This window comes from Xenopus laevis, chromosome 5L (genome assembly GCF_017654675.1).
Source record: "Xenopus laevis strain J_2021 chromosome 5L, Xenopus_laevis_v10.1, whole genome shotgun sequence".
NCBI classification, from domain to species: domain Eukaryota; kingdom Metazoa; phylum Chordata; class Amphibia; order Anura; family Pipidae; genus Xenopus; species Xenopus laevis.
The window spans coordinates 162506107-162533411 of record NC_054379.1 but is presented as its reverse complement, the minus strand read 5'-3'; the positions used below and the strand labels follow the sequence as shown (position 1 = coordinate 162533411).

Here is a 27305-nt window from a genome sequence, read left to right as displayed (position 1 = left end):
CTGAGCTGTCACTATAATAAAAATGAAAGGGGATTTAAAGCCTTTTTGTACTAGTGGTTGTGACTTCTGAAACAAAGCAGCAGAGGCCAGACAAGTCACAGAGCTGCTACATTGTTTAGTGACTCGGAACCAGCAGTGCACACAGGGACTTTCTATGGCAATTTACCAATAACTTGTCCCAGTAAGAACGAGTGGTGAATATAATCATTTTTGTGGGGGAAGATATATTGGATTGATATTCACTGGAAGGCTCACAGTCTCCTTGTAGTCTTATCTCAGCCCTTAATCGAATACGTGCGCTAATCTGACACACTCCCGCTGTGCGCACACAGTAGCTTGACCCACACGTGACACCATCTGTTCCCACTAGGCGACCGCTTCCATTGGCTGAGACAGACACACCACTGCAGGCGCAATTGGTCTAGATAGGCCTTCTCTGTTTCTATTGGTCTTGACGGACACACCCACGACGCTCCCAGCAGCGAATGCTGCAGCCGCGCTATAGAAATATTCCCAGCTGCATTCTGAGCGTACGTCATCAGCGGGGCGTGGCTCCCCTGCCAGCCGCGACACTCCCACCCGCGCTCGTCCAATCCAGTGCTCGCTGCTGTGAGAAGCCGGCCGGTATTTAGCGCACGGGGGTCGCGATCAGACGCAGAGCTGATGCAATTCTGCAACTTGTGAAAGGGGCAGCGCTTTATCCGGCTGAAGAGAAGAATCCGCTACCTACTGTCGCCCATTCAGCAGCAGAGCAACCGGGGGCCGGTGAGTAAATGAACTTTGACTGAATCATCGGTCTGATTTACTGAGAGTGACATTAGGGAACAGCTCAACCTCCCTCTTCTCTTCCACTGCTGCTCCTCTAGACTTCTCTGTAGTGAGGGACTGGACCCAACCATTTGATACAGATGGGGGGATATATAATATACTGAGCTCTAACTCCCAGCATGCTCAGCCCAAGGCTGTACTTAGGGTTCTGGGAGTTGCAGTTCTGGGGTTGGGACGCAGGTTGGGCACCCCTATATACATATCCCTATATTTATATCCCTATATTTATATCCCTATATTTATATCCCTATATATCTCCCTATATATATATATCTCCCTATATATATATATATCTCCCTATATATATATCTCTCTATTTATATCTCCCTATATATATCTCCCTATATATATCTCCCTATATATCTCCCTATATGTCTCCCTATATATATCCCATATCCCCCTCCAGTGGGCCTCACTATTAGGGACTGACTCAGTGGCGTAACTAGATATTACTGGGCCCCACAGCAAATTATTTTTCAGGCCCCCAAAATGTTTAGAGGTTGACTTGTTTCTCCAATATTTATTGAAACTGTATATGAATTAGGGCCTCATGGGGCCCCTATTAGGGATGTAGCGAACGTCGGAAAAAAAGTTCGCGAACATATTCGCGAACTTGCGCAAAAATGCGAGCGGTTCGCGAACGGTTCGCGAACCCCATAGACTTCAATGGGAAGGCGAACTTTAACATCTAGAAAAGACATTTCTGGCCAGAAAAATGATTTTAAAGTTGTTTAAAGGGTGCAACGACCTGGACAGTGGCATGCCAGAGGGGGATCAAGGGCAAAAATGTATCTGAAAAATCTGCCTGTGTGTGCTTGGAAGAGATAGTGTAGGGGGAGAGCTGTTAGTGATTTCAGGGACAGATGATAGTAAGTTTGCTGGCTAGTAATCTACTTGATACTGCTCTGTATTGGAGGGACAGAAGTCTGCAGGGATTTGAGGGACATTTTAGCTTAGGTAGCTTTGCTGGCTAGTAATCTACTGTTCTCTTTAAACAACTGCCATACGTTGACCTTGTAGGCATTGTTTGCCCAGTTTTTTTGGACGCAGCCACTGAAGCACAGTTGCCAGAAAAAATATGCCATATAAATGCTGAAAATAGTCATTTTTCGCCATACGTTGACCTTGTAGACATTGTTTGCCCAGTTTTTTTGGACGCAGCCACTGAAGCACAGTTGCCAGAAAAAATATGCCATATAAATGCTGAAAATAGTAATTTTTCGCCATACGTTGACCTTGTAGACATTGTTTGCCCAGTTTTTTTGGTTGCAGCCACTGAAGCACAGTTGCCAGAAAAAATATGCCACATAAATGCTGAAAATAGTCATTTTTTGCCATATACGTTGAGTCAACGTATGGCAAAAAATGACTATTTTCAGCATTTATATGGCATATTTTTTCTGGCCTCTGTGCTTCAGTGGCTGTGGCCAAAAAAACTGGGCAAACAATGCCTACAAGGTCAACGTCGTTGACCTTGTAGGCATTGTTTGCCCAGTTTTTTTGGCCACAGCCACTGAAGCACAGAGGCCAGAAAAAATATGCCATATAAATGCTGAAAATAGTCATTTTTTTGGTCGCAGCCACTGAAGCACAGTTGCCAGAAAAATTATGCCATATAAATGCTGAAAATATAAATTTTTTTGGTTGCAGCCACTGAAGCACAGAGGCCAGAAAAATTATGCCATATAAATGCAGAAAATATGCATTTTTTTGGTCGCAGCCACTGAAGCACAGTTGACAGAAAAATTATGCCATATAAATGCTGAAAATATAAATTTTTTTGGTTGCAGCCACTGAAGCACAGAGGCCAGAAAAATTATGCCATATAAATGCAGAAAATATGCATTTTTTTGGTCGCAGCCACTGAAGCACAGTTGCCAGAAAAATTATGCCATATAAATGCTGAAAATAGTAATTTTTTTGGTTGCAGCCACTGAAGCACAGAGGCCAGAAAAATTATGCCATATAAATGCAGAAAATATGCATTTTTTTGGTCGCAGCCACTGAAGCACAGTTGACAGAAAAATTATGCCATATAAATGCTGAAAATATAAATTTTTTTGGTTGCAGCCACTGAAGCACAGAGGCCAGAAAAATTATGTCATATAAATGCAGAAAATAGGCATTTTTTTGGTCGCAGCCACTGAAGCACAGAGGCCAGAAAAAATTAAACCAGTAGGGTTTGCACCCTAGTTTGTAACGGTGGCGGAGGGAGGAGGAGGACGCTAAAGGACAGCTGTGTGTGGAGTCATGAGGCTTGAAGAGAAGGACAGCTGCATAGAAGTCAGAACAAGTCTTCCGGCGTGCAGTAACCCTCCGAGATCCACCCCTCATTCATTTTAATAAAGGTCAGGTAATCGACACTTTTGTGACCTAGGCGAGTTCTCTTCTCAGTTACAATCCCTCCTGCTGCACTGAAGGTCCTTTCTGAGAGCACACTTGAGGCTGGGCAAGACAAGAGGTTCATGGCAAATTGTGACAGCTCTGGCCACAGATCAAGCCTGCGCACCCAGTAGTCCAGGGGTTCATCGCTCCTCAGAGTGTCGATATCTGCAGTTAATGCCAGGTAGTCCGCTACCTGCCGGTCGAGGCGTTCTTTGAGGGTGGATCCAGAAGGGTTGTGGCGCTGCCTTGGACAGAAAAACATTTGCATGTCTGACGTTACAGACTGGCCAAAGGGCTTTGTCCTTGCAGGTGCGCTCGTGGCAGGATTACTGGCACCTCTGCCCCTGGAATGTTGATGAGTTCCTGAAGTGACATCACCCTTAAAAGCATTGTACAACATGTTTTGCAGGCTGGTTTGTAAATGCCGCATCTTTTCGGACTTGTGGTATGTTGGTAACATTTCTGACACTTTATGCTTGTACCGAGGGTCTAGTAGCGTTGCGACCCAGTACAGGTCCTTCTCCTTAAGCCTCTTGATACGGGGGTCCTTCAACAGGCATGACAGCATGAAAGACCCCATTCTCACAAGGTTGGATGCAGAGCTATCCATCTCCGCTTCCTCATTATCAAGGACTGCATCATCCACGGTCTCCTCCCCCCAGCCACGTACAAGACCAGGGGTCCCCAAAAGGTCACCACTAGCCCCCTGGGAAGCCTGCTCCTGTTGGTCCTCCTCCTCCTCCTCCACAAAGCCACCTTCCTCCTCTGACTCCACTTCTGGCACCTCTCCCTGCGTTGCAGCATGTGCCTGGGTTCGTTCTGGTGATTCCGACCAGAAATCGTGCGCTTCCAGCTCCTCGTCACGCTGGTCTACAGCCTCATCTGTCACTCGTCGCACGGCACGCTCCAGGAATAAAGCGAAGGGTATTAGGTCGCTGAGGGTGCCTTCAGTGCGACTGACCATATTTGTCACCTCTTCAAAAGGTCGCATGAGCCTGCAGGCATCGCGCATAAGCACCCAGTAACGGGGGAAAAAAATCCCCAGCTGTGCAGATCCAGTCCTACCACCCAGTTCAAAAAGGTACTCGTTGACGGCCCTTTGTTGTTGCAGCAGACGTTCCAACATAAGGAGCGTTGAATTGCAGCGAGTCTGGCTGTCAGAAATCAAACGCCTGACTGGCATGTTGTAGCGCTGCTGAATGTCAGCAAGGCGTGCCATGGCTGTGTAGGAACGTCTGAAATGGGCCGACACCTTTCTGGACTGGGTGAGAACGTCCTGGAATCCTGGGTACTTGGAGACAAAACGTTGGACTATTAAATTTAACACATGTGCCATGCAGGGCACATGTGTTAAATTGCCTAGTCTCAACGCTGCCAACAGATTGCTTCCATTGTCACACACCACTTTTCCGATCTGCAGTTGGTGTGGGGTCAGCCACCGATCGGCCTGTGACTGCAGAGATGACAGGAGTACAGATCCGGTATGGTTTTTGCTTTCCAGGCACGTCATCCCCAAGACAGCGTGACAACGGCGTACCTGGCACGTCGAATAGCCTAGGGGGAGCTGGGGGTGCACAGGTGTGGAGGAGGAGAAGGAGGACCCAGCAGCAGAGTAAGAAGAAGAAGAAGACGAGGTAGAGAGCGATGGAGGAGTAGAGGTGGTGGCAGAACCGCGTGCAATCCGTGGCGGTGACACCAACTCCACTGTTGTTGTTGAGCTACCCATTCCCTGCTTCCCAGCCATTACCAAGTTCACCCAGTGGGCAGTGTAGGTGACATACCTGCCCTGACCATGCTTGGAGGACCATGCGTCAGTAGTCATATGGACCTTTGGCCCAACACTAAGTGACAGAGATGCGGTAACTTGGCTCTGCACATGTTGGTACAGGTGTGGTATTCCCTTTTTAGAAAAAAAATTGCGGCTGGGTACCTTCCACTGCGGTGTCCCAATTGCTACAAATTTGCGGAAGGCCTCAGAGTCCACCAGCTGGTATGGTAAAAGCTGGCGGGCTAAGAGTGCAGACAAGCCAGCTGTCAGACGCCGGGCAAGGGGGTGACAGTCAGACATTGGCTTCTTACGCTCAAACATGGCCTTCACAGAAACTTGGCTAGTGGCAGATGACTGGGAATGGGAACAGGTGGTCAAGGTGGAAGGCGGAGTGGAGGGTGGTTCAGACGGGTCAAGGAGAGCAGAGGTAGAGCAGTAAGATGCTGGATCAGAAGGAGTGTGGCTTTTAGTTTGCCTGTTGCCTTTGAGGTGTTGCTCCCAAAGTGCTTTGTGCTTGCCGCTCATGTGCCTTCGCATAGAAGTTGTACCTATGTGGCTGTTGGGCTTACCAAGGCTCAGTTTCTGACTGCACTCATTGCAAATTACAATGCTTTTGTCAGAGGCACACACATTAAAAAAATCCCACACTGCTGACTTTTTGGAAGTGTGCGATCTGGCGGTAACAGTAGAAGTTGGCGGAGTTGGCGGTATTGGCGGCAATGGCGGGTGCGTTGGCCGGCTGAACACAGGTGCCGATACATGTTGTTGCCCTACTGATCCCTGCGGGCTGTCCTCCCTGCTTCTTCTAAGTCTTATTCTCCTACTGCCTCTCTGACTCTCCGTCTCTCCATCTGAACTACCCTCCTCTTGCTCTCTTCTACTAGGCACCCACAAAACATCAATCTCCTCATCATCATTCTCCTCAGATGCATCAATTTCTTCTGACACATCACAGAAGGAAGCAGCAGCGGGGACCTCCTCCTCATCACTCATTATGTCCATCTCTATCGTGTTCTCTGCCAGAATTAAATCTGGTGTAAGGTCCTCATCTCCTTCATCTTCTTCTGGCAATAATGGTTGCGCATTACTCAGTTCAAGAAACTCATGGGAAAATAACTCCTCTGACCCCAGTGAAGAAGGGGCACCGGTGGTGGAGGAAGTGTTACGTGGGGTGGCCATAGCAGTGGAGGATGAGGAGGATGTTGTGGTAAAGTTAGAAACGGTAGAGGATGGGGTGTGCTGTGTAAGCCAGTCAACTACCTCTTCAGCATTTTGGGAGTTCAGGGTCATTGGCTTTTTAAAACTGGGCAATTTGCTAGGGCCACAGGATTGCATAGCAGCACGGCCCCTAGCACGGCCTCTGCGTGGCGGCCTGCCTTTGCCTGGCATTATTTTTAAAAAAACAACAACAACAACAAAAACTCAGTTGGTTTTTCTGGAAACGATAATACACACAGCTAGATGGCGGGTTGAAGAAAACACTGTGCAAATAATGCCTACAAAGTCAACGTATACACTACTACAGCGGTGGATACGGATTACGTAAAATATATGAATGCTGCTTGAAAAAAAGTAACTCAAGTGGTTTTTCTAGAGACGATAATATTATCAATATTTAGACAAAATGTGAACAAGGTCACACAGCTCGATGGCGGGTTGAAGAAAACAGTGTGCAAATAATGCCTACAAGGTCAACGTATACACTACTACAGCGGTGGATACGGATTACGTAAAATATATGAATGCTGCTTGAAAAAAAGTAACTCAAGTGGTTTTTCTAGAGACGATAATATTATCAATATTTAGACAAAATGTGAACAAGCTCACACAGCTCGATGGCGGGTTGAAGAAAACACTGTGCAAATAATGCCTACAAGGTCAACGTATACACTACTACAGCGGTGGATACGGATTACGTAAAATATATGAATGCTGCTTGAAAAAAAGTAACTCAAGTGGTTTTTCTAGAGACGATAATATTATCAATATTTAGACAAAATGTGAACAAGCTCACACAGCTCGATGGCGGGTTGAAGAAAACACTGTGCAAATAATGCCTACAAGGTCAACGTATACACTACTACAGCGGTGGATACGGATTACGTAAAATATATGAATGCTGCTTGAAAAAAAGTAACTCAAGTGGTTTTTCTAGAGACGATAATATTATCAATATTTAGACAAAATGTGAACAAGCTCACACAGCTCGATGGCGGGTTGAAGAAAACAGTGTGCAAATAATGCCTACAAGGCCAACGTATACACTACTACAGCGGTGGATACGGATTACGTAAAATATATGAATGCTGCTTGAAAAAAGTGACTCCGGTGTTTTTTCTGGAGACGGTAATATTATGGATATTTAGACAGAATGTGAACAAGGTCACACAGCTCGATGGCGGGTTGAAGAAAACAGTGTGCAAATAATGCCTACAAGGCCAACGTATACACTACTACAGCGGTGGATACGGATTACGTAAAATATATGAATGCTGCTTGAAAAAAGTGACTCCGGTGTTTTTTCTGGAGACGGTAATATTATGGATATTTAGACAGAATGTGAACAAGGTCACACAGCTCGATGGCGGGTTGAAGAAAACAGTGTGCAAATAATGCCTACAAGGCCAACGTATACACTACTACAGCGGTGGATACGGATTACGTAAAATATATGAATGCTGCTTGAAAAAAGTGACTCCGGTGTTTTTTCTGGAGACGGTAATATTATGGATATTTAGACAGAATGTGAACAAGGTCACACAGCTCGATGGCGGGTTGAAGAAAACAGTGTGCAAATAATGCCTACAAGGCCAACGTATACACTACTACAGCGGTGGATACGGATTACGTAAAATATATGAATGCTGCTTGAAAAAAGTGACTCCGGTGTTTTTTCTGGAGACGGTAATATTATGGATATTTAGACAGAATGTGAACAAGGTCACACAGCTCGATGGCGGGTTGAAGAAAACAGTGTGCAAATAATGCCTACAAGGCCAACGTATACACTACTACAGCGGTGGATACGGATTACGTAAAATATATGAATGCTGCTTGAAAAAAGTGACTCCGGTGTTTTTTCTGGAGACGGTAATATTATGGATATTTAGACAGAATGGGAACAAGGTCACACAGCTCGATGGCGGGTTGAAGAAAACAGTGTGCAAATAATGCCTACAAGGCCAACGTATACACTACTACAGCGGTGGATACGGATTACGTAAAATATATTATGGCTGCTTGAAAAAAGTGACTCCGGTGTTTTTTCTGGAGACGGTAATATTATGGATATTTAGACAGAATGTGAACAAGGTCACACAGCTCGATGGCGGGTTGAAGAAAACAGTGTGCAAATAATGCCTACAAGGCCAACGTATACACTACTACAGCGGTGGATACGGATTACGTAAAATATATGAATGCTGCTTGAAAAAAGTGACTCCGGTGTTTTTTCTGGAGACGGTAATATTATGGATATTTAGACAGAATGGGAACAAGGTCACACAGCTCGATGGCGGGTTGAAGAAAACAGTGTGCAAATAATGCCTACAAGGCCAACGTATACACTACTACAGCGGTGGATACGGATTACGTAAAATATATTATGGCTGCTTGAAAAAAGTGACTCCGGTGTTTTTTCTGGAGACGGTAATATTATGGATATTTAGACAGAATGTGAACAAGGTCACACAGCTCGATGGCGGGTTGAAGAAAACAGTGTGCAAATAATGCCTACAAGGCCAACGTATACACTACTACAGCGGTGGATACGGATTACGTAAAATATATGAATGCTGCTTGAAAAAAGTGACTCCGGTGTTTTTTCTGGAGACGGTAATATTATGGATATTTAGACAGAATGGGAACAAGGTCACACAGCTCGATGGCGGGTTGAAGAAAACAGTGTGCAAATAATGCCTACAGGGCAAATAATGCCTAAAAGGTCAACTTATACACTACTACAGCGGTAGTAAAATAAAAAAAAGTAAAATAAAAAAAAATGAATATTAAAAAAAAAAAATTAAAGTTGGTGCTGCTGAACTACTAGGAGCAGCAGATTAGCACACCAGTCCCACTCCCCAACACTGCTAGACTAATAGCACTGGGCTCTTATAGTAGTAGTAGTAGTAGTAGTAGTAAAACAACAAAAAAATAAATAAAAGCAGTCCTTACAAGGACTACTGTTATTGCAGCAGTCAGCAGATGAGATCAGAAGCAGGACAGCTGCCCACTGCAGCTACATACAGAGCACTGCAGTAGAAGGTAGATTACTAGCCAGCAAAGCTACCTAAGCTTAAATGTCCCTCAAACCCCTGCAGACTTCTGTCCCTCCAATAACAGAGCAGTATCAAAACGATTACTAGCCAGCAAACTTTCAACTGTCCCTGAAATCACTAACAGGCAGCAGCTCTCTCCCTACACTATCTCTTCAGCACACACAGGCAGAGTGAAAAAACGCTGCAGGGCTTCGGTTTTTATAGGGAAGGGGAGTGGTCCAGGGGAGAGCTTCCTGATTGGCTGCCATGTACCTGCTGGTCTGGGGTGAGAGGGCAAAAAAAAGCGCCAACAATGGCGAACCCAAAATGGCGAACGTCGCGCGACGTTCGCGAACTTCCGACGAGCGCGAACACCCGAAGTTCGCCGGCGAACAGTTCGCGACATCTCTAGCCCCTATACCTCCTGGGCCCCCCTGCAGCCGCAGGATCTGCTTCCTCTATAGTTACGCCCCTGGACTGACTGCAGGTGCAGGGGGGAACAACTGAGGAAGCAGACCCTGAGGCTGCAGGGGCCCCATAAGGCACTAAATAATGAGCAGTTTCAACAAACATTGGTAAAAAAGGAATATGCAAAATTAATTTGCTGTGGGGCCCAGTAACCTCTAGTTACAGCACAAGTGATTGTACTACCCCCTGGTATCAGATGTGGTGGGGCAGCAATTGCCTTGCCTGTACCTTAAACCAGAAGTAAAGGCTTTGTGCACTTGTGGGTACCAAATATTAGGCACCCCAAGTGATTGTATTGACTCACCTGAAACCCCGGGCTGATGCTCCTATCAGCAGAAAAATGCACCGGCCCGGGGTTATACCAGTGAGCACCACGGAGTGATCCTCTTCCGTCTTCTTCTTTCTTCTAATTTCCCGGGGTAGACGCATGCGCATTTGAATGAAATAGGCGACTTTTTAGTTAAAATTCAGCTTTTTGTTCTACTGAGCATGCGCAGCTGCGTGAAGAATTCAGAAGCCGGAAGAGGATCACTCTGTGGTGCTCACTGGTATAACCGCGGGCAGCAGTGGCGGAACTACCGGGGGAGTAGGGGGTGCGAGCGGGCCAGGGCCCGCACCCCCTCATGGCCCCCCGGCAGTTCACGCGCTGCTGAACAGCGTATGGTAGTGTCTGCCGGCCAGTGCAGTTTTCTGCTGATAGGAGCACCAGCCCGGGTTTCAGGTAAGTCAATACAATCACTTGCCTAACATTTGGCAGCTCCAAGTGCACCAAGCCTTTCCTTCTCCTTTAAGCCCCCGTGGGTGAGTTTCAGCCAATAGAGGGCTCCAAGCAGGGGCGTAGTTATATTAAGGCACCCTAGGGCAGCACGGTTTTGGGGACAGCCCTCCTGTGCCTATTTTTTCCATTTTCTTGTTTTTAGATTTTTTTAAAAACACCCCCACCCTCTGCCACGGAGGTGACGGAGCTGGGGGGGGGTGAGGGGTAGGGGGCCTGTGACATTGCGTGCACAATGCACTGGCATTAAATGCGCAACGTAAGGGCAAGTTTAGGTCCGGTGCATACGGTACCATTGGACCTAAATACAGTCCTGGATATGTTCATTGTAGGATGGAAACTAGTGATGGATGAATTTGTCCCGATTCACTAACAATTTGCAAATTTCCCATGAAATTAGTGAAACAGTGAAAAGGAATTTTGACACCTGCCTCAAAGTCCAGATAATGTTGACGCGCGACGGTTTTGACGCATGCAACTTTTCTGACGCGTTTCCAAAAATTTTCGCCAACCACGTAATTTTCGGCGGCAATTTTTTTTCGTGCCAGTTTCACATATTTGTTCACTGGTGGCAAAACATGGAAATTCGCACCTGCTGAATTTATTCTCCCAACACTAATGGAAATGATATATAGGGAAGAAGCACACCAACTTTTACTGGCTCACACCTTTGTCATATTTTAATGCAGAAGTTAAGCTTTCGGGACCGACCCCTTCCTCAGGTTAAGGTGGAATCATTCCAGGATTCCCTCTGTCCCACACTTGAACTTCCCTGACTGGTCTGGAAACAATTACACCTCCCTCCACTATTTGGTTTAACTGGAACTCCAGAAGCTGCTGCAGAACCTCTTTGTAACTGCTGCCCCAGTTGAGTGTTATAACTGAGGTCACAGGACTTGAAATGTATTGCATTCTCTAATTGCTTTTTACCCAATAAGGACAGAGACTTATTGCTCAAGGCTGGAACTAAAATTGTGAAACCAGTAGGGATGCACCAAATCCACTATTTTGGATTCGGCCGAACCCCCGAATCCTTTGTGAAAGATTCCAAATCCCGAACCGAATCCTGGACTCGGTGCATCCCTAGAAACCAGAACCTGGCGTTAAAGGGATAGGAGATGCCTGAATAGAAAGAGCATTTGTTTTTAGATGAGGTCAGTGACCCCCATTTGAAAGCTGGAAAGAAGGCAAATAATTAAAAAAACTATACAAAATAAATAATGAAGACCAATTGAAAAGTTGCATACAATTAGCCATTGTATAACATACTAAAAGGTGAACCACCCCTCCATAATGTAGCACTGACTGGTCTTTTAGGATAGTTATAGTTCAGTAATAGCTGAAGGGCTGCACACTCCTGATAAATTTGCTCCCCTCCCTGCATTAAATAGGAAGGTCAGCCTGCCTGCAGGGGGCCTGACGTTGAACTACAACTCACAGAGTTCACAAAGAACCCATAGCTATGCAGATTTGACCCTTTCTACATGAGAGGTGTGGATACGTTCCATCTATAACATTAGTCGGCTGCCTGATAACAAAGCCACGGTGTGGCGGGACGAGCGCTTGGCCATGTGACTTCCAAACTGACTGCTCTGTCATCAGGAGAATCAGCTGTCTGGGAACAAAACCGCGTCTGAAGCCGTGCGCTCAAATGCCCGGGGCAAAGGGAGTTGACGAAAGATAAACCATCTCCCTGGCACAGAGAAGCAGATCTACTATCAGGGTGTGGATATTCTGTAATAAAGGATTATTATTATTCTTATGTAGACTGTGGTTTTTTTAAGCCATTTGCAGTTGGTCTTTATTTTTATGCTTTCGTTTATTTAACAAGTCCTGTATGGTGTCAGACATAGTAAGGCTGATGTATCTTACTAATGGCATTTCTGGTACTTACCAATTTCCCAACGTCTCCTGTGCCCTATGGCCCTTGACACATATTGGAACCTTTTTGGGGCAATGCCCTTTTTGTTGAATCTCTGCTTGGAAGTAGCCAAGTGCAACATTAGCCTAATAGCCTGTCCCCAATCTCTATCTGCCCCCCCCAATCTCTATCTGTCACCTCTGTTCCCCCAGTCTCTATTAGGGTTGCCACCTTTTCTGGAAAAAAATATCAGCCTTCCTGTATTCTTGCCATTTTTTCCCATTAATAAAATTGGCATCAAGCTTCATTTTTACCGGCCAGGTAAAATAACGGCCAGATGGCGACCCTAGTCTCTATCTGTCCCCCCAATCTCTATCTGTCACCTCTGTCCCCCAATCTCTATCTGCCCCCCAATCTCTATCTGTCACCTCTGTCCCCCAATCTCTATCTGTCCCCTCTGTCCCCCAATCTCTATCTGTCCCCTCTGTCCCCCCAATCTCTATTTGTCCCCCAGTCTCTAACTGTCACCTTTGTCCCCCAATCTCTTATCTGTCCCCCAATCTCTATCTGTCCCCCACTTAGTCTCCATTCTCTCCATCAGTGGGTGCCAGTCTGCCCTCTCAGCTTCTCCTTTTTGCACAAGTGCCTGGCATTTAAAGGGCCGGATCAGCTTCATGTTAATTTTTAGTATGTTATAGAATGGACAACTTTTCAATTGGTCTGCTGAATAAAAGGCTATATAACTCAAACCACAAATAATAAAAAATGAAAACCAACTGCAAATTGTCTCCGAATATCTCTCTACTAACAGTTCATTTAAGATGAACAACCCCTTTAATCCGATTTCTCCTTCCTCCACCCTGATGATATGGAACTACCTGCCCTTGTTGGATATAATTATAAAACACTGCCCTGTCTCCTGCAAACAAATCCCAGAGCCTCCCAGTATCTTCCTGCCCCTTTCCCACGCCACCTTCTCTCTACCAAATATAATCCGTGCGCATCTTTTAAAGGGGACCCATCACCCAAAAAAATATTTGAAATCCTATTTTATCACATTAGTCAAGCAAAATAAACTTTAATGACACTGTATAAATTATTTGAATCTTGTTTCCTTCAGTCTGGGAACTCATAATTATAACAAGCAGGCAGGAGCCATTTTGTGGGACACTGTTATTAAGACAAGTCTTGTATCATCTCAGAATCTTGTTTGTGCACCAGAATGGGGGACCTGATGTCCATCCCCATGTCCTGGCTACACAATTAAATGGTGAAGAGAACTGGGGAATGTGGGGAGAGCAGTGACATGTAGGAAGTGCTGAATGGAAAGTGAAAGAAAGGCATAGAGGAGGGGCAGACAATATTTGATTGACAGCTGAGATGTTTTAATGAGTTTACAACAGCAATGAATGTTTAATAAAAAATAGGAATTGGATTTCATGTTTAATTTGAAAAGGACTTTTATTATATAAATGTTTGTGTCTGGGTGACGGGTCCCCTTTAATGCCCTTCTTTCAACAACACCACAATGTATCCTGCCTCCTTTGGGCTGTTTCACCCTGTGAGATCATTGCGCTGACTCATTGTAGATCCAGTCATTGTGACAAGGTAACTAGTAGGCGAGGCTGATAAAAGACACATCACAATGACAATCAGATTTGTGCTCAAACATTTCCTACGTAGGATTTAGATCTCTAAACCACTTTCTTTTGCACAAAGGCTCCCCTATGATATTAGGGTCCCGGGGGCTATTATTTCCTTTTCAGGTTCAAGGAATAAGTCTTTTCTAGGGTCAGATTGCCAACCTTGCCTTGGCAGCCAATCGCTTTGCCTCAGAGACTCGCAGGCCTGTGCAAGGCATTGTGGGAAGTAGAGTCTTAACTAGAGCAGAGCAAACTACTGCTACATTGTTCCATGATATCATGTAGTCAGAACCTGCAGTGCAGAGGAAAGCAAAGCACTTAACAGTAGCAGCTTCGTTTAGAAATATCGTTGAAAATCACTGTAAATTGGAAAGTTGTTTAGAGTTCCATTTCCTTTTATTGCGCTAAATGGTAAATGTGGGTTTATTTCCCCTTTAAAAGCTTGGATAACCGTCTCTATTCCTGTTCCTACCCGGTTGGGGCGGCAGTTTTACTGAATGAGGTCCCTGTCACGTTTTGTTTCCTTTGTGTCTGACCCCTCCAGGCTTCTGTGACCTCTAATGACCTTGGGCTAGTGTGCCCCTGATGTAGCCAGTCACTAGCATTGTGTCAATATTTAAGGTTCTGCTCGTATTCGCTCTGACGGCTTGTGTTCCATGAATTTCAGGCTCAGACTGGTCTGTACTTGTACCTTGTCATTCCAGGAATGTCCTAATCTGCAGCGAGCCTCTTGCACACGTGTGTGTGTGTGTGTGTGTGTGGGGGGTATGAGATGCTCACCCTGTGCCCCTCCTCCAAATGTGTCCAGCACCCCTCCTTTATATCTTGCTGAGAATCCTGGGACCCTTAGTTATATCAATAGAAGGACCCCAGTGTGATTTAGCCCAGGCAGCAGTATGGCAGCTCCCACACACACACACACATATATATATATATATATATATATATATATATATATATATATATATATATATATATATATATATATATATATATATATATATATATATATATATATATATATATATAGCAATAAGAATGGAATGTACCAGTTCTCAGAAGCACAGGCTGCAGTTACTTCATACACGGTTCTCTAGATCACATTGCATAATGCTCAGCAATGGGCCAGTCAGCAGCCACTCAGAAGTCAGGAGACCCTCATTGTGACAGGTGCATGATGTGGGGGTTAAAAGTATGATATAGATATATATATATATATTATATATATATATTATATATATATATATATATATATATATATATATATAAAAAATATTAATATTAAATATTTAAAAAACTAGTGGTGAGCACAACTTTCCCTTGTTTGTTATAGTTTATACAGGAGCAGTGACCAGCTCCATGTTGTAGCTCCCACCCTTCCCAACTATAGTCAGGTGATCCCACTGGTGGCCAATAAAAGGGCAGCCAAGTTTGGGAGTTTTACTTTGAAAGCAGCAAGTAAGTTGCAGGTAAAACTTAGTCCCTTTGTAAAATGTATAATGAAGCAATAGAATTCTTAATGAATCAGATAAAATTGAGCATAGGACTGGCCAGATATGGGATGACTATGACGTAGTTGTTCAGCTTAAATATATTGCAATATATGGACAAACAATCCCTGTGTTGTTTAAAGGGTAAGGCATTTTTTAGTAGCAGTATGCACAAAATGTCTCTGTCTTAAATATATTGATAATGGGTTGAGTGCAGAAGACCTCTTGTAGTTGACTATATATATATATATATATATATATATATATATATATATATATATATATATATATATATATATATATATATATATATATATATATATATATATATATATATATATATATATATATATACTATCCAGCATATAAAGCCATTGAATCCCATGCTACAGTGGGTGTCTCGGGTTATGAGCAGTACCCCTTGAGGTTGTGCTCCCCTGGACCCTATTATAAATTATGTGGATTCAGTGTGTCCTCATACCATAACATAGTAACATAGTAACATAGTAACATAGTAAGTGAGGTTGAAAAAAGACACGTCCATCGGCTTCAACCTTTTTTTTTAAATATTAACTACCTATCTGCCAGTTGATCCAGAGGAAGGCAAAAAACCCATCTGAAACCTCTCCAATTTGCCTCAGAGGGGAAAAAATTCCTTCCTGACTCCAAAATGGCAATGGGACCAGTCCCTGGATCAACTTGTACTATGAGCTCTCTCCCATATCCCTGTATTCCCTCACTTGCTAAACACCATCCAACCCCTTCTTATACCTATCTAATGTATCAGCCTGTACCACTGATTCAGGGAGACAATTCCACATCTTCACAGCTCTCACTGTAACAAACCCCTTCCCAATATTTAGCTGGAACCTCTTTTCTTCTAATCGGAATGGGTGACCTTGTGTCAGCTGGAAAGACCTACTGGTAAATAAAGCATTAGAGAGATTATTATATGATCCCCTTATATATTTATACATAGTTATCATATCTCCCCTTAAGCGCCTCTTCTCCAGTGTGAACATCCCCAATTTGGCCAACCTTGATAAGGTTCCTATAAAGGCAATGGAATGGGCAGTAAATCTTACATTGATATAGATCCAGCTCTGAAAGCTCAAAATACAGCCCAGTACACTCTGGCTATGTAGTTGAACTACAACTCCCAGAAACCTCTGCAGCAGCCGCAGGTCTATCAGATTTATACCTGTTTGTATAATCCCTCTGAGTAGCAATATTATCCTTTGTAGGATTTCCATGTGTAGTCAGAGTCTACAGGGTTGCACTGTGTTATAGCAATTGTGTAATAGCAAGTAAAGCAGTCGCATGGGGGAATAAATTTCCTGCTACACAAGTGGTTGTGTCCATTTCCTTTCTGGCCCTGTCTTGCTTTATGGCTCTGATTCTAGATGGACCCTTGGGATCAGAACAATAGTCACACAGCAGAACCACAAGCAGTTAACCTACATCTGCAAAATAAAGACCTGGAATAAAAAAAAAAGATTGGGGGGGGGGGTTTAAGTTTGGTTACGTGTCCCTTTAACCCCTTCCAACGCAGGGAGCACCATGAGTCAGTAAAAGGATTAACTGTTTGTAGGAAAGAGACTGTCGCTGTAGGGCTCGTGGTGCTGCCAGACTAAATGATCTCAGCTGCTTTGCCCCATAGGCTGAGCCTGACAATGAAATGTGAGCAGGGGCCCCTCCTTCCCTGTGACATAGGGGCCAACTCCCATGCGTCTCATGCTGTGTGATTGGCATATTTTGGAGGCTGTGTCCTATAAAAGGCTGAGCGCACGTTGCTTTTTACAGATTCACAGAAACGTATGAAGCAAGGCACCGGCAAGCAGTAGGGCATCCTCTTTTAATCCTAAGGTAGGTTCTAGTTCCCCCTCCAAATATATCTGGTACAGTCCATTGTCCCCTATAATGCAGAACACTCAGCTCATATGGGAAGGGTTAATATTTGGAATAAAGCATGAGAGTGTATGTGACTGGGGCTGTAAGATAAAATGTAAAGCAATGGGATCATGTGTATAGTAAGGCAAATGGGATCAGGGGAAGGCACTGTTACTGTGGTTGGAGTGTAGAGTAGATGAGAGAGCAGTGTAGATGAGTGTGTAGAGGCGTTAGTAGTGAGTAGAGGAGAGAGTACTGTAGTGTGGAGGAGAGAGGAGTGTGGAGAGTAGTGAGTAGAGAGCAGTGTAGATGAGAGTAGTGTGGAGGAGTGAGTAGAGGAGAGAGTAGTGAGTAGAGGAGAAATTGGTGTGGAGGAGAGAGTAGTGTGGAGGAGTGAGTAGAGGAGAGAGTAGTGTGGAGGAGAGAGTAGTGTAGAGGAGAGAGTAGTGTGGAGTAGTGAGTAGAGGAGAGAGTAGTGTGGAGAAGAGAGTAGTGTGGAGGAGAGAGTAGTGAGTAGAGGAGAGAGTAGTGAGTAGAGGAGAGAGTAGTGAGTAGAGGAGAGCGTAGTGAGTAGAGGAGAGAGTAGTGTGGAGGAGAGAGTAGTGTAGAGGAGTGAGGAGAGGAGTGTTAGTGTATAATAAGCAAACGTTGAATGGTGTGCTCATTGGGGCTGCAGTGTGTGTGTATTTGTACTGTAACTGGGTCAGACCAGGACACACTTTTCCAGAACTTCCCCATTTTTATTTCTGTAATGTGAATATTCCGCACATGGAGGGAGAAATGAATTGCGCAGCTGGGAGACTGGAATTTCTGGCACTTGAGTGAGTCGGAGCTAATGGTGTGGAGAGTCACAGTCTGGGCACAGTCTAATCATTTGAGTTATTAGTATAAAACTAATAAATAAAACTGGATGTTTTCTGGTTATTCCCAGTAATGGCTGGAGGGGGGGGGGTTCCAAAAGAAATGTCACCTAAATGTCTGAAATGTTAATTGTATGGCGTGACTTAAAGGGCTGGTTCACCTTTAAGTTAACTTTTAGTATGTTATAAAATGGACAATTCTAAGCAATATTTCAATTGGTCTTTATTATTTCTTTTTTTTTTTTATAGTTTTAAATTATTTGCCTTCTTCTGACTCTTTCCGGCTTTAACTGACCCTCTTTAAAAAACAAATACTCTGTAAGGCTACAAATATATTTTTATTGCTACTTTTTATTATTCCTCTTTCTATTCAGGCCTCTCCTATTCATATTCTAGTCTCTTATTCAAATCAATACATGGTTGCTAGGGGAATTTGGACCCTAGCAACCAGATGGCTGCCCCTCTCCAGGGGTCTCATGGGATGGAGCTGTGCGAGGCACTGAAAGAGGGTAGTCAGAGTTATTTTAGCTGTGGGGTCGGTGATTATTCAGGAGAACGTGATGCAGATCCACTTGATTCCCCGACTGGAAACCTGTATCCAAATAAATGTTTTTCCCTGCCAGGGCTTTGCCCTTTGCTTATCCCATGGGGAAAGCAGATCTTTAACCCTGCAGGGTATACAAGGGGAAAGCTTGTACAGGTATAGGATCAGTCATCCGGAAACCTATCATCCAGAAAGCTCCAAATTACAGAATTTTTAAAAAATGATTTCCTTTTTCTGTGTAATAATAAAACAGTAGCTTGTACTTGATCCCAACTAAGATATAATTAATCCTTATTGGAAGGAAAACCAGCCTATTGGGTTTATTTAATGAACAGAGTTTATTTAATGTTTACACAATTTTCTAGTAGACTTATGGTGTGAGGATCCAAATTACGGAAAGATCCATTATCTGGAAAAGCCCACATCCCGGGCATTCTGGATAACCGGTCACGTACCTGTACTTAAATTGGCTTGTGCCCAATGAGCTGGCTGTGCCAACTTGTGTGTCTGAGACACTGCGTCAGAATTTTAGCTCTTGTTTTAGTTACCCGCCCACTTAGATTGTAAGCTCTAGGGGCAAGTACTTCTTCTCCTTTGTCGATTGGCACATAAATGTAATGTTTTCAGAGCTTGTACAAAGTGATGGGCGAATAAATTCACCTGGCACAAATTTGCGAATTTTTTTCGTGAAAACGTTCGAATTGCTCTAATTTTTCGTGAAAACATTGAAATAGCTAGATTGTTTTTCGCGAAAACGTTCAAATTTCACGTTTTTTTCGCGAATTTTTTGGCGAAGTGAAACGGGAGAAATTTTCCCATCACTACTTGTACAATATCAGGGAATCAGTGTTGGTTTTCCCTATGGCAGAAATAGCCTTCCGACTAATCCTCGGGCTGAGAATGTCCGGCTGATATAAACTGATCTTCTTCTTCCTTCCAGACTTCCTGCCTGACGATGCCTGTAGTGCGGACGTTAACGAGAGTGGCCAAGCAGATGACTCTTAGTCCTGCGTGCGGTTGCCAGGTCTCTGTTATGCCCATCAGATCAATTGGTTTTTCTCCCCGCCAAGTTCCGTCAGACGCCAGCTTCCACTCCGTGTCCTTCTCTGAGACAGACCACCCTCGGGTGCTGATCACAGGTGGGTTTGGCAGCTCTATCCTATCCAGCTTCACTCTATAGGCCAGACATAGGCACTTAATGCTGTAGTGATGCAGGGTACGGTGTCTGTACAGATATTTAGTCATATTCTTCCTCCCAATTTATTCTCTTCTTTTATACCTTGGTCAAAGTCCTCACCAGTACACCCTGACCCTTAGAATTACGGTTCCACCTGGTGATCAATGTCTCCTGAGGGTTCGGCACCCTCCAATTTGTACCAAGTAGATTGGAAACTGGCACAACAAGGATGTTACAAGCGAGATATGTATAATGCCCTCCTCCTTATCTGTAAGCCTGACACAGACTGCAGCTGGCAGGGGTTGGTTTGTACAGAGATCATTTCTTTTTATAGGACATATCCACATTACAGAGGGAGGAAGTATGGATAAAAGCCAAAACAATGATCAATTAGTGTTTTATAATAGAACATGGAGTAAGTGTGTAGGAGTGATGATTATTTAATGAGCCCCATCATTGCTTCCATGTCTGAGGCAGGGTATAGAAGAAGCAAGATGTAACGTTTCAGGCCAAGTCCCTTCATCAGACATGGAAATGTTATATCAATGTTATATCACTTGCAAGTAATAAACATGCAGAGTGTATCCCGCTTGTAACAACCTTGTTGTTGCCGGTTTCCAATCTACTTGTTTCTTCTATACCCTGCCTCAGACATGGAAACATGAGGGGGCTCATTAAATAATCATCACTCCTACACACTTACTCTAGGTTCTGTTTTGTTAACACTAATTGATCATTGTTTTGGCTTTTATCCCCCTGTAATGTGGATACGTGCCATAAAAAGAAATGATCTCTGTACAAACCAACCCCTGCCAGCCGCAGTCTGCGTCAGGCTTACAGATAAGGAGGAGAGCATTATAAAATGTGGTTTACATGATTCATTTCTCCTCCTACTGCAATGACTTAAGAACCATAGGAAGTGGGAAACTGAAACCATTATTTAGCATTGCTCTTGTATTTCTACAGTAGTAGAAAAGTATGTTCACCACAAGGTATAGTGTCCCTTTAAGTGGAAGTAATTTAGGGGGTTCATCACAGTGAGGTTTGGGAATGCACTGCCGGGTGATGTTGTGATGCTGATTCAGTTAATGACTATAAGAGGGACTTGGACATAATATCAAAGGCTATTGTGATACTAAACTCTACAATTAATATAGATATTGGTGAATATAATGTATAGGGATGCACCAAATTCGGGATTCGGCCTTTTTCAGCAGGCTTCGGATTCGGCTGAATCCTTGGTCAATCCGAATTCTAATTTGCATATGCAAATTAGGGTCGGGGAGGGAAATCACGTGACTTTTTGTCACAAAACAGGGAAGTAAAAATGTTTTCCCCTTACAACCCCTAATTTGCATATGCAAATTAGGATTTGGTTCGGTATTCGGGCAAATATAATGGATTCGCTGCATCCCTAATAGTGTATATATGTGAGTGCATAGTAAGGTCTGTATGTGTATGAACTGGGGTTCACTTGGAGGGGTTGAACTTGGTGGAATTTAGTCTTTAATTCAACCCAACTACGTTCTGCATTCTAAATGTCGATGTTTTATTGCAGGAGGCCTGGGCCAGCTGGGAGTGGGACTTGCCAAACTGCTGAGGTATGCTGAGCGTGGGAAAATATAAATAGAATTTATGATGACTATTTATTTATAGCCATGCTGTGACTTGTTTGCAAATAAAATCATATGCGCCCTCTTTTATGGGGAGGAGGTGCCGCCGCTATCATTAGGTTAATGAAAGCTGATTGGTTGCTTAGGAATAAATGACTTATCAAATGTGTCGCGCAGACAGCGATGTAATTACATAGGCAAATATATTCCCCGTCCATTAACTCACGGCAACCACCCAGCGCCTTCATTTTGTTCCTCTAATTCAGTAAAACTGCTGATCGGTTGCTAGGAGATTTTTTGGACTGTTCTATAAGGGAATACTATATAGAATGACTAGATTGCTGCCTTTGTAAAACTGATTCTATTTTCCCTTTACCAGTGACTAGTATAGGCAAATATCAACTGTTCTTTCTTCCCACCCCCTTACAGAAAACGCTATGGAAAGAACAACGTGATCCTGTCTGACATACGTAAACCTCCAGACAGCGTCTTCTACAGCGGTAAGAACTCCCATTGGCCACATATTATCTGCTGTTTATAATGTGCTGTTGGGAGAACCCGCAGTGACTTGTGACTATTAGCTCAGTAATGGCAATGGTAAAGGAGGGATGGCATGGGGCGGCAGAGGGAGAGCAGCTGGTGGAACAGTCTAAATGTATAGGAACCTATTCCAGTTACACAAGCATTACAGTATGTCTATGTCTGACTTGGGTGGTTGGCTTGAATCTAGGCACGGCCATGGGTACCATCTCAAGCATATTTACCCAGTCTGCTTGGAGACTCTTCCACTGGACTTGCTGGTTGTTTCCAGAAGACATTGCCAGGTAGCTTACATAGGGAAAGCAAACAGAATGTAGCTGGTGTTGATGGTCCTAATTATAAGGGAAACTTCCATGACGATGGCAGTAAAAATGTATATCAATGTATCTTATCCTCCTGCCCTTCCAGCAGCCTGCCAGCCCAACACTGACAGGACATATTGGACTTGGACATTTACTGCTTTATATAAATAAAGGGTTCCATATGTCCCTGTGCCCCATCTTAACTAAACACAGTGCTCCAACAAACTAGCATTCAAAAAAGTATTAGGCCTAAGTCTATGCAGGATAAGTATTGCCTTCTTCTTGACCATCTGTACCGTTCCTCACCATACTCTCAGGGCCATTTATCTACTCTGATATACTGGACTACAAGAATCTCCGTGAGATTGTGGTGAACAATCGGATAACGTGGCTTATTCACTACAGTGCTTTGCTCAGCGCAGTCGGCGAGGCAAACGTTCCTTTGGCAAGAGCGGTCAATATTACTGGTGAGCTACAAACACGTTGAGTGATGTCTATGGTTGGATGAGTTTATTGAATATTGTTCTGATAAAACTGCCATTCCTTTCTGCAGGGCTACACAATATCCTGGATATTGCGGCTGAACACGGGCTGCGTCTGTTTGTGCCCAGTACAATTGGGGCCTTTGGTCCCACCTCGCCCAGAAACCCAACTCCAGATCTTTGTGTACAGAGACCAAGGACAATCTATGGTGTTTCCAAAGTCCATGCAGAGCTTATGGGAGAGGTACGATTGCTTTATGGCTTAGGTTTTGTTTTATCCTTATTCTTCTATTGTAGTACCCATGAAAGTTCAAAAAGATAATGCCAAAGGTTTTGGTTACCAGGTTCATGCAAGATAGAGACTGAGCATGGAAAGGGCTCTTGGCTTGCAGACCAGCAGTGGTTGGTTGGCACACTCTCTATGCAGTTTTATGGTTGGATATAATCCCTTTGGCCTCACCTTAAAATTGTCCCACCTGCAGGAGAGGCAGAGAACTGCAGTTGCAGGATTCCTACATGACTTTTATTATTTATTTAATAAGCCTTTATCAGTACAGGTTATAGTAGTGCATGATGTATACAGTCTTCTACCATTTAGGTCTTCCTGTTTATTTATTTGTGTACAGTACTACCACTACAGATACGGCCTGGACTTCCGATGCCTCCGTTATCCTGGAATCATTTCCGCTGATTCCCAACCTGGAGGAGGAACTACAGGTAACAATCTTATAGTAGATTTATTGGACACCCCCAGTGGTTCATTAATATCCTTTATGACCAGGGTTTTTGCTCCTCTTCCAAAAAAATTCAGGTTACTTTCTTCTAGAAGGCCACACCACTAAGTTTGATCATAATTTTTCCAAGCATCCCCTGTACTACAACTTGCACAGTACAGTTACCTTTCCAAAAGTTTTATACTGTATATGCCAAGCAACATCTTGATAGTGTTGGTCAAATCTCCATTAAAACATATCACAATGTTCTTCTAGCTTTTTTTTTTTCTTCGCTAAAATGTAATCTCTCCTGATTTTCTTATGTTCTCCTAACAGACTATGCCGTCCAGATTTTCCATGACGCTATCAAGACTGGAAGGTTCACGTGCAACCTTAAACCAGACACTCGTTTGCCCATGATGTATATTGATGATTGTCTAAAGGCTACCCTAGAGGTCATGGAAGCACCTGCCTCTTCGCTTACTATGAGGACGTACAACATCAATGCCATGAGCTTCACGCCTGAAGAGCTAGCACAAGAAGTTCAAAAGCACATGACGGAGCTTGAAGTTGTTTATGATGTGGATGCCATCCGGCAAGCTATTGGTAAGTAACAACAATTAATATTTTTGAACATGCTTCAAGTTGCAGAACCAAAGTTTAAACCAAATGGAGCATTTTATAAAAGTTTTATTCAGGTGAAAGCAACTGTTGTGATCACTTTATGGCTGGGTCCTCAACCTCTGAAGGGTAGAAGAAACATCTGAGCAGGAAAGACCTTTAGAATGTTTTCAGGGCTAGGGCATGTACCCAGTTAAATCACTAGAATGGTCATCAGGGTGGAGCAAGTACCCAATGAAATCATTAGCATGTCCATGGGGTAAAAAAGGAACCCAGTTAGAGCTACACCTGAGGAAGGACTTGGGTTACACACCTCCCCCAAAACGTTGTGTGGACAAAGTGTCTTGTCGAGTGTAGCTAAATACATTTACACTTTTTGCAGTAGAAGTGGAACCAACATTTTTTTTTTTTTGCTTAGAGAGTACTGGGGGGAAGGACTAAGATCTCCACTTGTTCCCCTTCTATTAATTTTTTTATGTACCCAATTAGAATGTTTTTGGCTAAAGTAATGATACAAGATGTCCATGGATCTTCCTCAATAAGACCATCATTTTGATTGAATATTATCCGTAGCTGTTTTGATAATCCTTTTTCTGAAGCCAATCTTAACGTCCGCTCTTCTTCTTGTTCTAGCCGACAGTTGGCCAATGAATTTTGATGACAGCAATGCTCGCAAGGACTGGGGGTGGAAGCACGATTTCGATATGGCCGAGCTGGTAACTACAATGCTCAATTACTTGAACTCTGAGAGACTGGCATTCCAAGCAAACTGAGCCTCATGTCCTGCAAAAATCCAGACGTCCTATGTGGGCACGAGCTTTCTGGGACAACTGCATGTGCCAATGTGTGGAGTATAAAATCTATGGTACTAAAAACATACCATAACCTGAAGGAAACCATACATTGTATTATACATTACTTGAAAGGGGTTTTTTTCATGTAAAGGGAGAGAAGATGGAGGTGCTAATTGTCTTATTGATTTGCATTTTCTTAATTTAAAAACCTGTAATTATTTTAGACATGTATATACATTTATATATTTTTTTTCCCCCACTGTCCAATCAGTTTTTGGCAGCACTCAGGATGAAGAATTTTACTGTATATTTCCTGGCATTTAGCATGTAAATACTGCATGGAATTATTATTCTATGACAAAATGTATATAAACGTAATGTTTTTGGGAACTGAAGCTGAAATGCTGGAAAATGTTATATTTAAGTGGTGTGGGTGTGGTCGAGCACCGACCTGTAGCCAATGAGATCAGCTTATAAATGCACAGAACCTATTGCAATAGGAGCAAAAACTCTCTCTCTTAAAAAAACTCTCTCTCTCTTACCTTAGACTTCTGGATGACTAATTAAAAGTAGAAGAAAAAAAAACAATTGTAGGGCAATTAGGGTTTTACATAAACAGAGTTGGCATTTTGTCCTTAGAACTCAATCAAATGATAGCATTTTAAATATAATTAAAATGGAAAAATGTTAAAAAATTAATTAAAAATGAAAAAAAAAAAAAAGCTAATTTGTAGATACTCTAGTCTCAGATGTAGGCGCCACTCTGTGTAAGGTGCTGTACATAAGACAAGTGTAGATATTAAATTTATATTTATATATTATTATTTTTTTCCTGCAGTAGGTGGCAAGAAAAATAACAATTAGGTCAAGCTAAACATTTAATGCTGTTTTTCCCCCAAGCTCAATAACTATGACATATTAGTCATCTGTTGTTTAATGGAAATCACAACTAAAAAAATCAATAGATAAAATGGATATTTCATTACGGAGTGTGAGTTCCTTCTCTTGGTTGGGCTGAAAAGTAAAAGGCTGAGTGACAGTTGTACTGATATGTTGTGATATGATTCCCTTAGGAAATGGGAGAAAATATTGGGGTAATGCTGCCTCCTCTGCAAAGGGGTGCATATTAATTTATTAAAGGGGTGGTTCACCTTTAAGTTACATTTTAGTATGTTTCAGTGGGCCTTTTTTTTCTTTTCATTATTTGCCTTCTTCTAACTGTTTCCAGCTTTTAGATGGAACAAAGGTTTCATAAGGCTACAAATTTATTGTTATTGCTACTTTTTTGTTACTCACCGTTCTATTGAGAACCTGTGCATAGCAACAGTGGTTGCTAGGGTAATTTGGACCCTAGCAACCAGATTGGTGAAATTACAAACTGGAGAGCTGCTGAATAAAAAGCTAAATCACTCAAAAACCACAAATAATAAAAATATGGAAACCAACTGCAAATTGTCTCTCTACAGTTACATCTAGTTATGCCACTGATTGTTACTATGGGGTGGACCTGTCTCCCATCAGGCTTTGCTGTGCAAACATACGTGCAAACAGGCCCGGATTTGTGGCGAGGCCACATAGGCCCGGGCCTAGGACGGCAAAAAATAGGGGAGGCATGCCGCCCAGCCGCATTATGGGGATGTGTGCGTCCCCATTCAATTACACCAGCTGCGCCGGCTCTTTTTCGCCGGCGCACTGGGAAGTGTAGGAGGGCGCTAGGAAAGCACGGCCGCCTGGTTGGACCTCGTGGCCTAGGGCCGGCCGGCAAACAAATCTGGCGCTGCGTGCAAACTGGCAGGTCTCTTGGAGAGTCGGACAAGAGTCCTGCACGGAACCAATTTCTAAGACCCGGATCCGACCCAAACCCGCCCCAAACCTGCAACCTGAACTGCAACCTGCATATTTACCCTCTTTGATCCGCTACCTGACCCGCAACTGCCTTATCCACAGCCCGACCTGCAACCGCCAACCACCATCAGACAGGAAGTGGTGGCGCTGCTAGCCGGAAGTGATGTAATCAAAAGTGGGTGGGGACAAAAACAAGTTTTGTAAAATATAGACAATATCACATCAGATAAGAAATTTAGATCATACCCGCAGGGCGCCTGCTTTTTTGCGGTTACCCGACCCGCTGCAGGACTCTAACTCAGACATTCCGCCCCCCACTTTTTTAACCTTTCCATTGCTGTTTGGCATGGCAGTGGCTTATATCAATATATTATATAAATACATATTAGAATCATGTCTGGTTCCAGTTTTACTTTATGTCCCAACCTACATGTTTTCTCAGGGGAATTT

The 27305-nt window shown here is 43.4% G+C and overlaps 1 protein-coding gene across 3 annotated transcripts; it reads left to right on the top strand.

Annotated features, from left to right (window-relative positions):
• The first annotated feature begins 607 nt into the window (after positions 1-607).
• tdh.L (L-threonine dehydrogenase (pseudogene) L homeolog) lies at positions 608-26171 on the top strand. Of its 3 annotated transcripts, none has more exons than XM_018261805.2 (9): positions 608-765; positions 19709-19907; positions 21504-21546; positions 21988-22058; positions 22718-22867; positions 22954-23126; positions 23509-23599; positions 23932-24201; positions 24850-26171. In XM_018261805.2, the coding sequence occupies exons 2-9, from the start codon at positions 19724-19726 to the stop codon at positions 24987-24989; spliced, it is 1122 nt and encodes a 373-aa protein (XP_018117294.1). In that variant the 5' UTR covers positions 608-765; positions 19709-19723; the 3' UTR covers positions 24990-26171.
• Positions 26172-27305: the final 1134 nt, after the last annotated feature.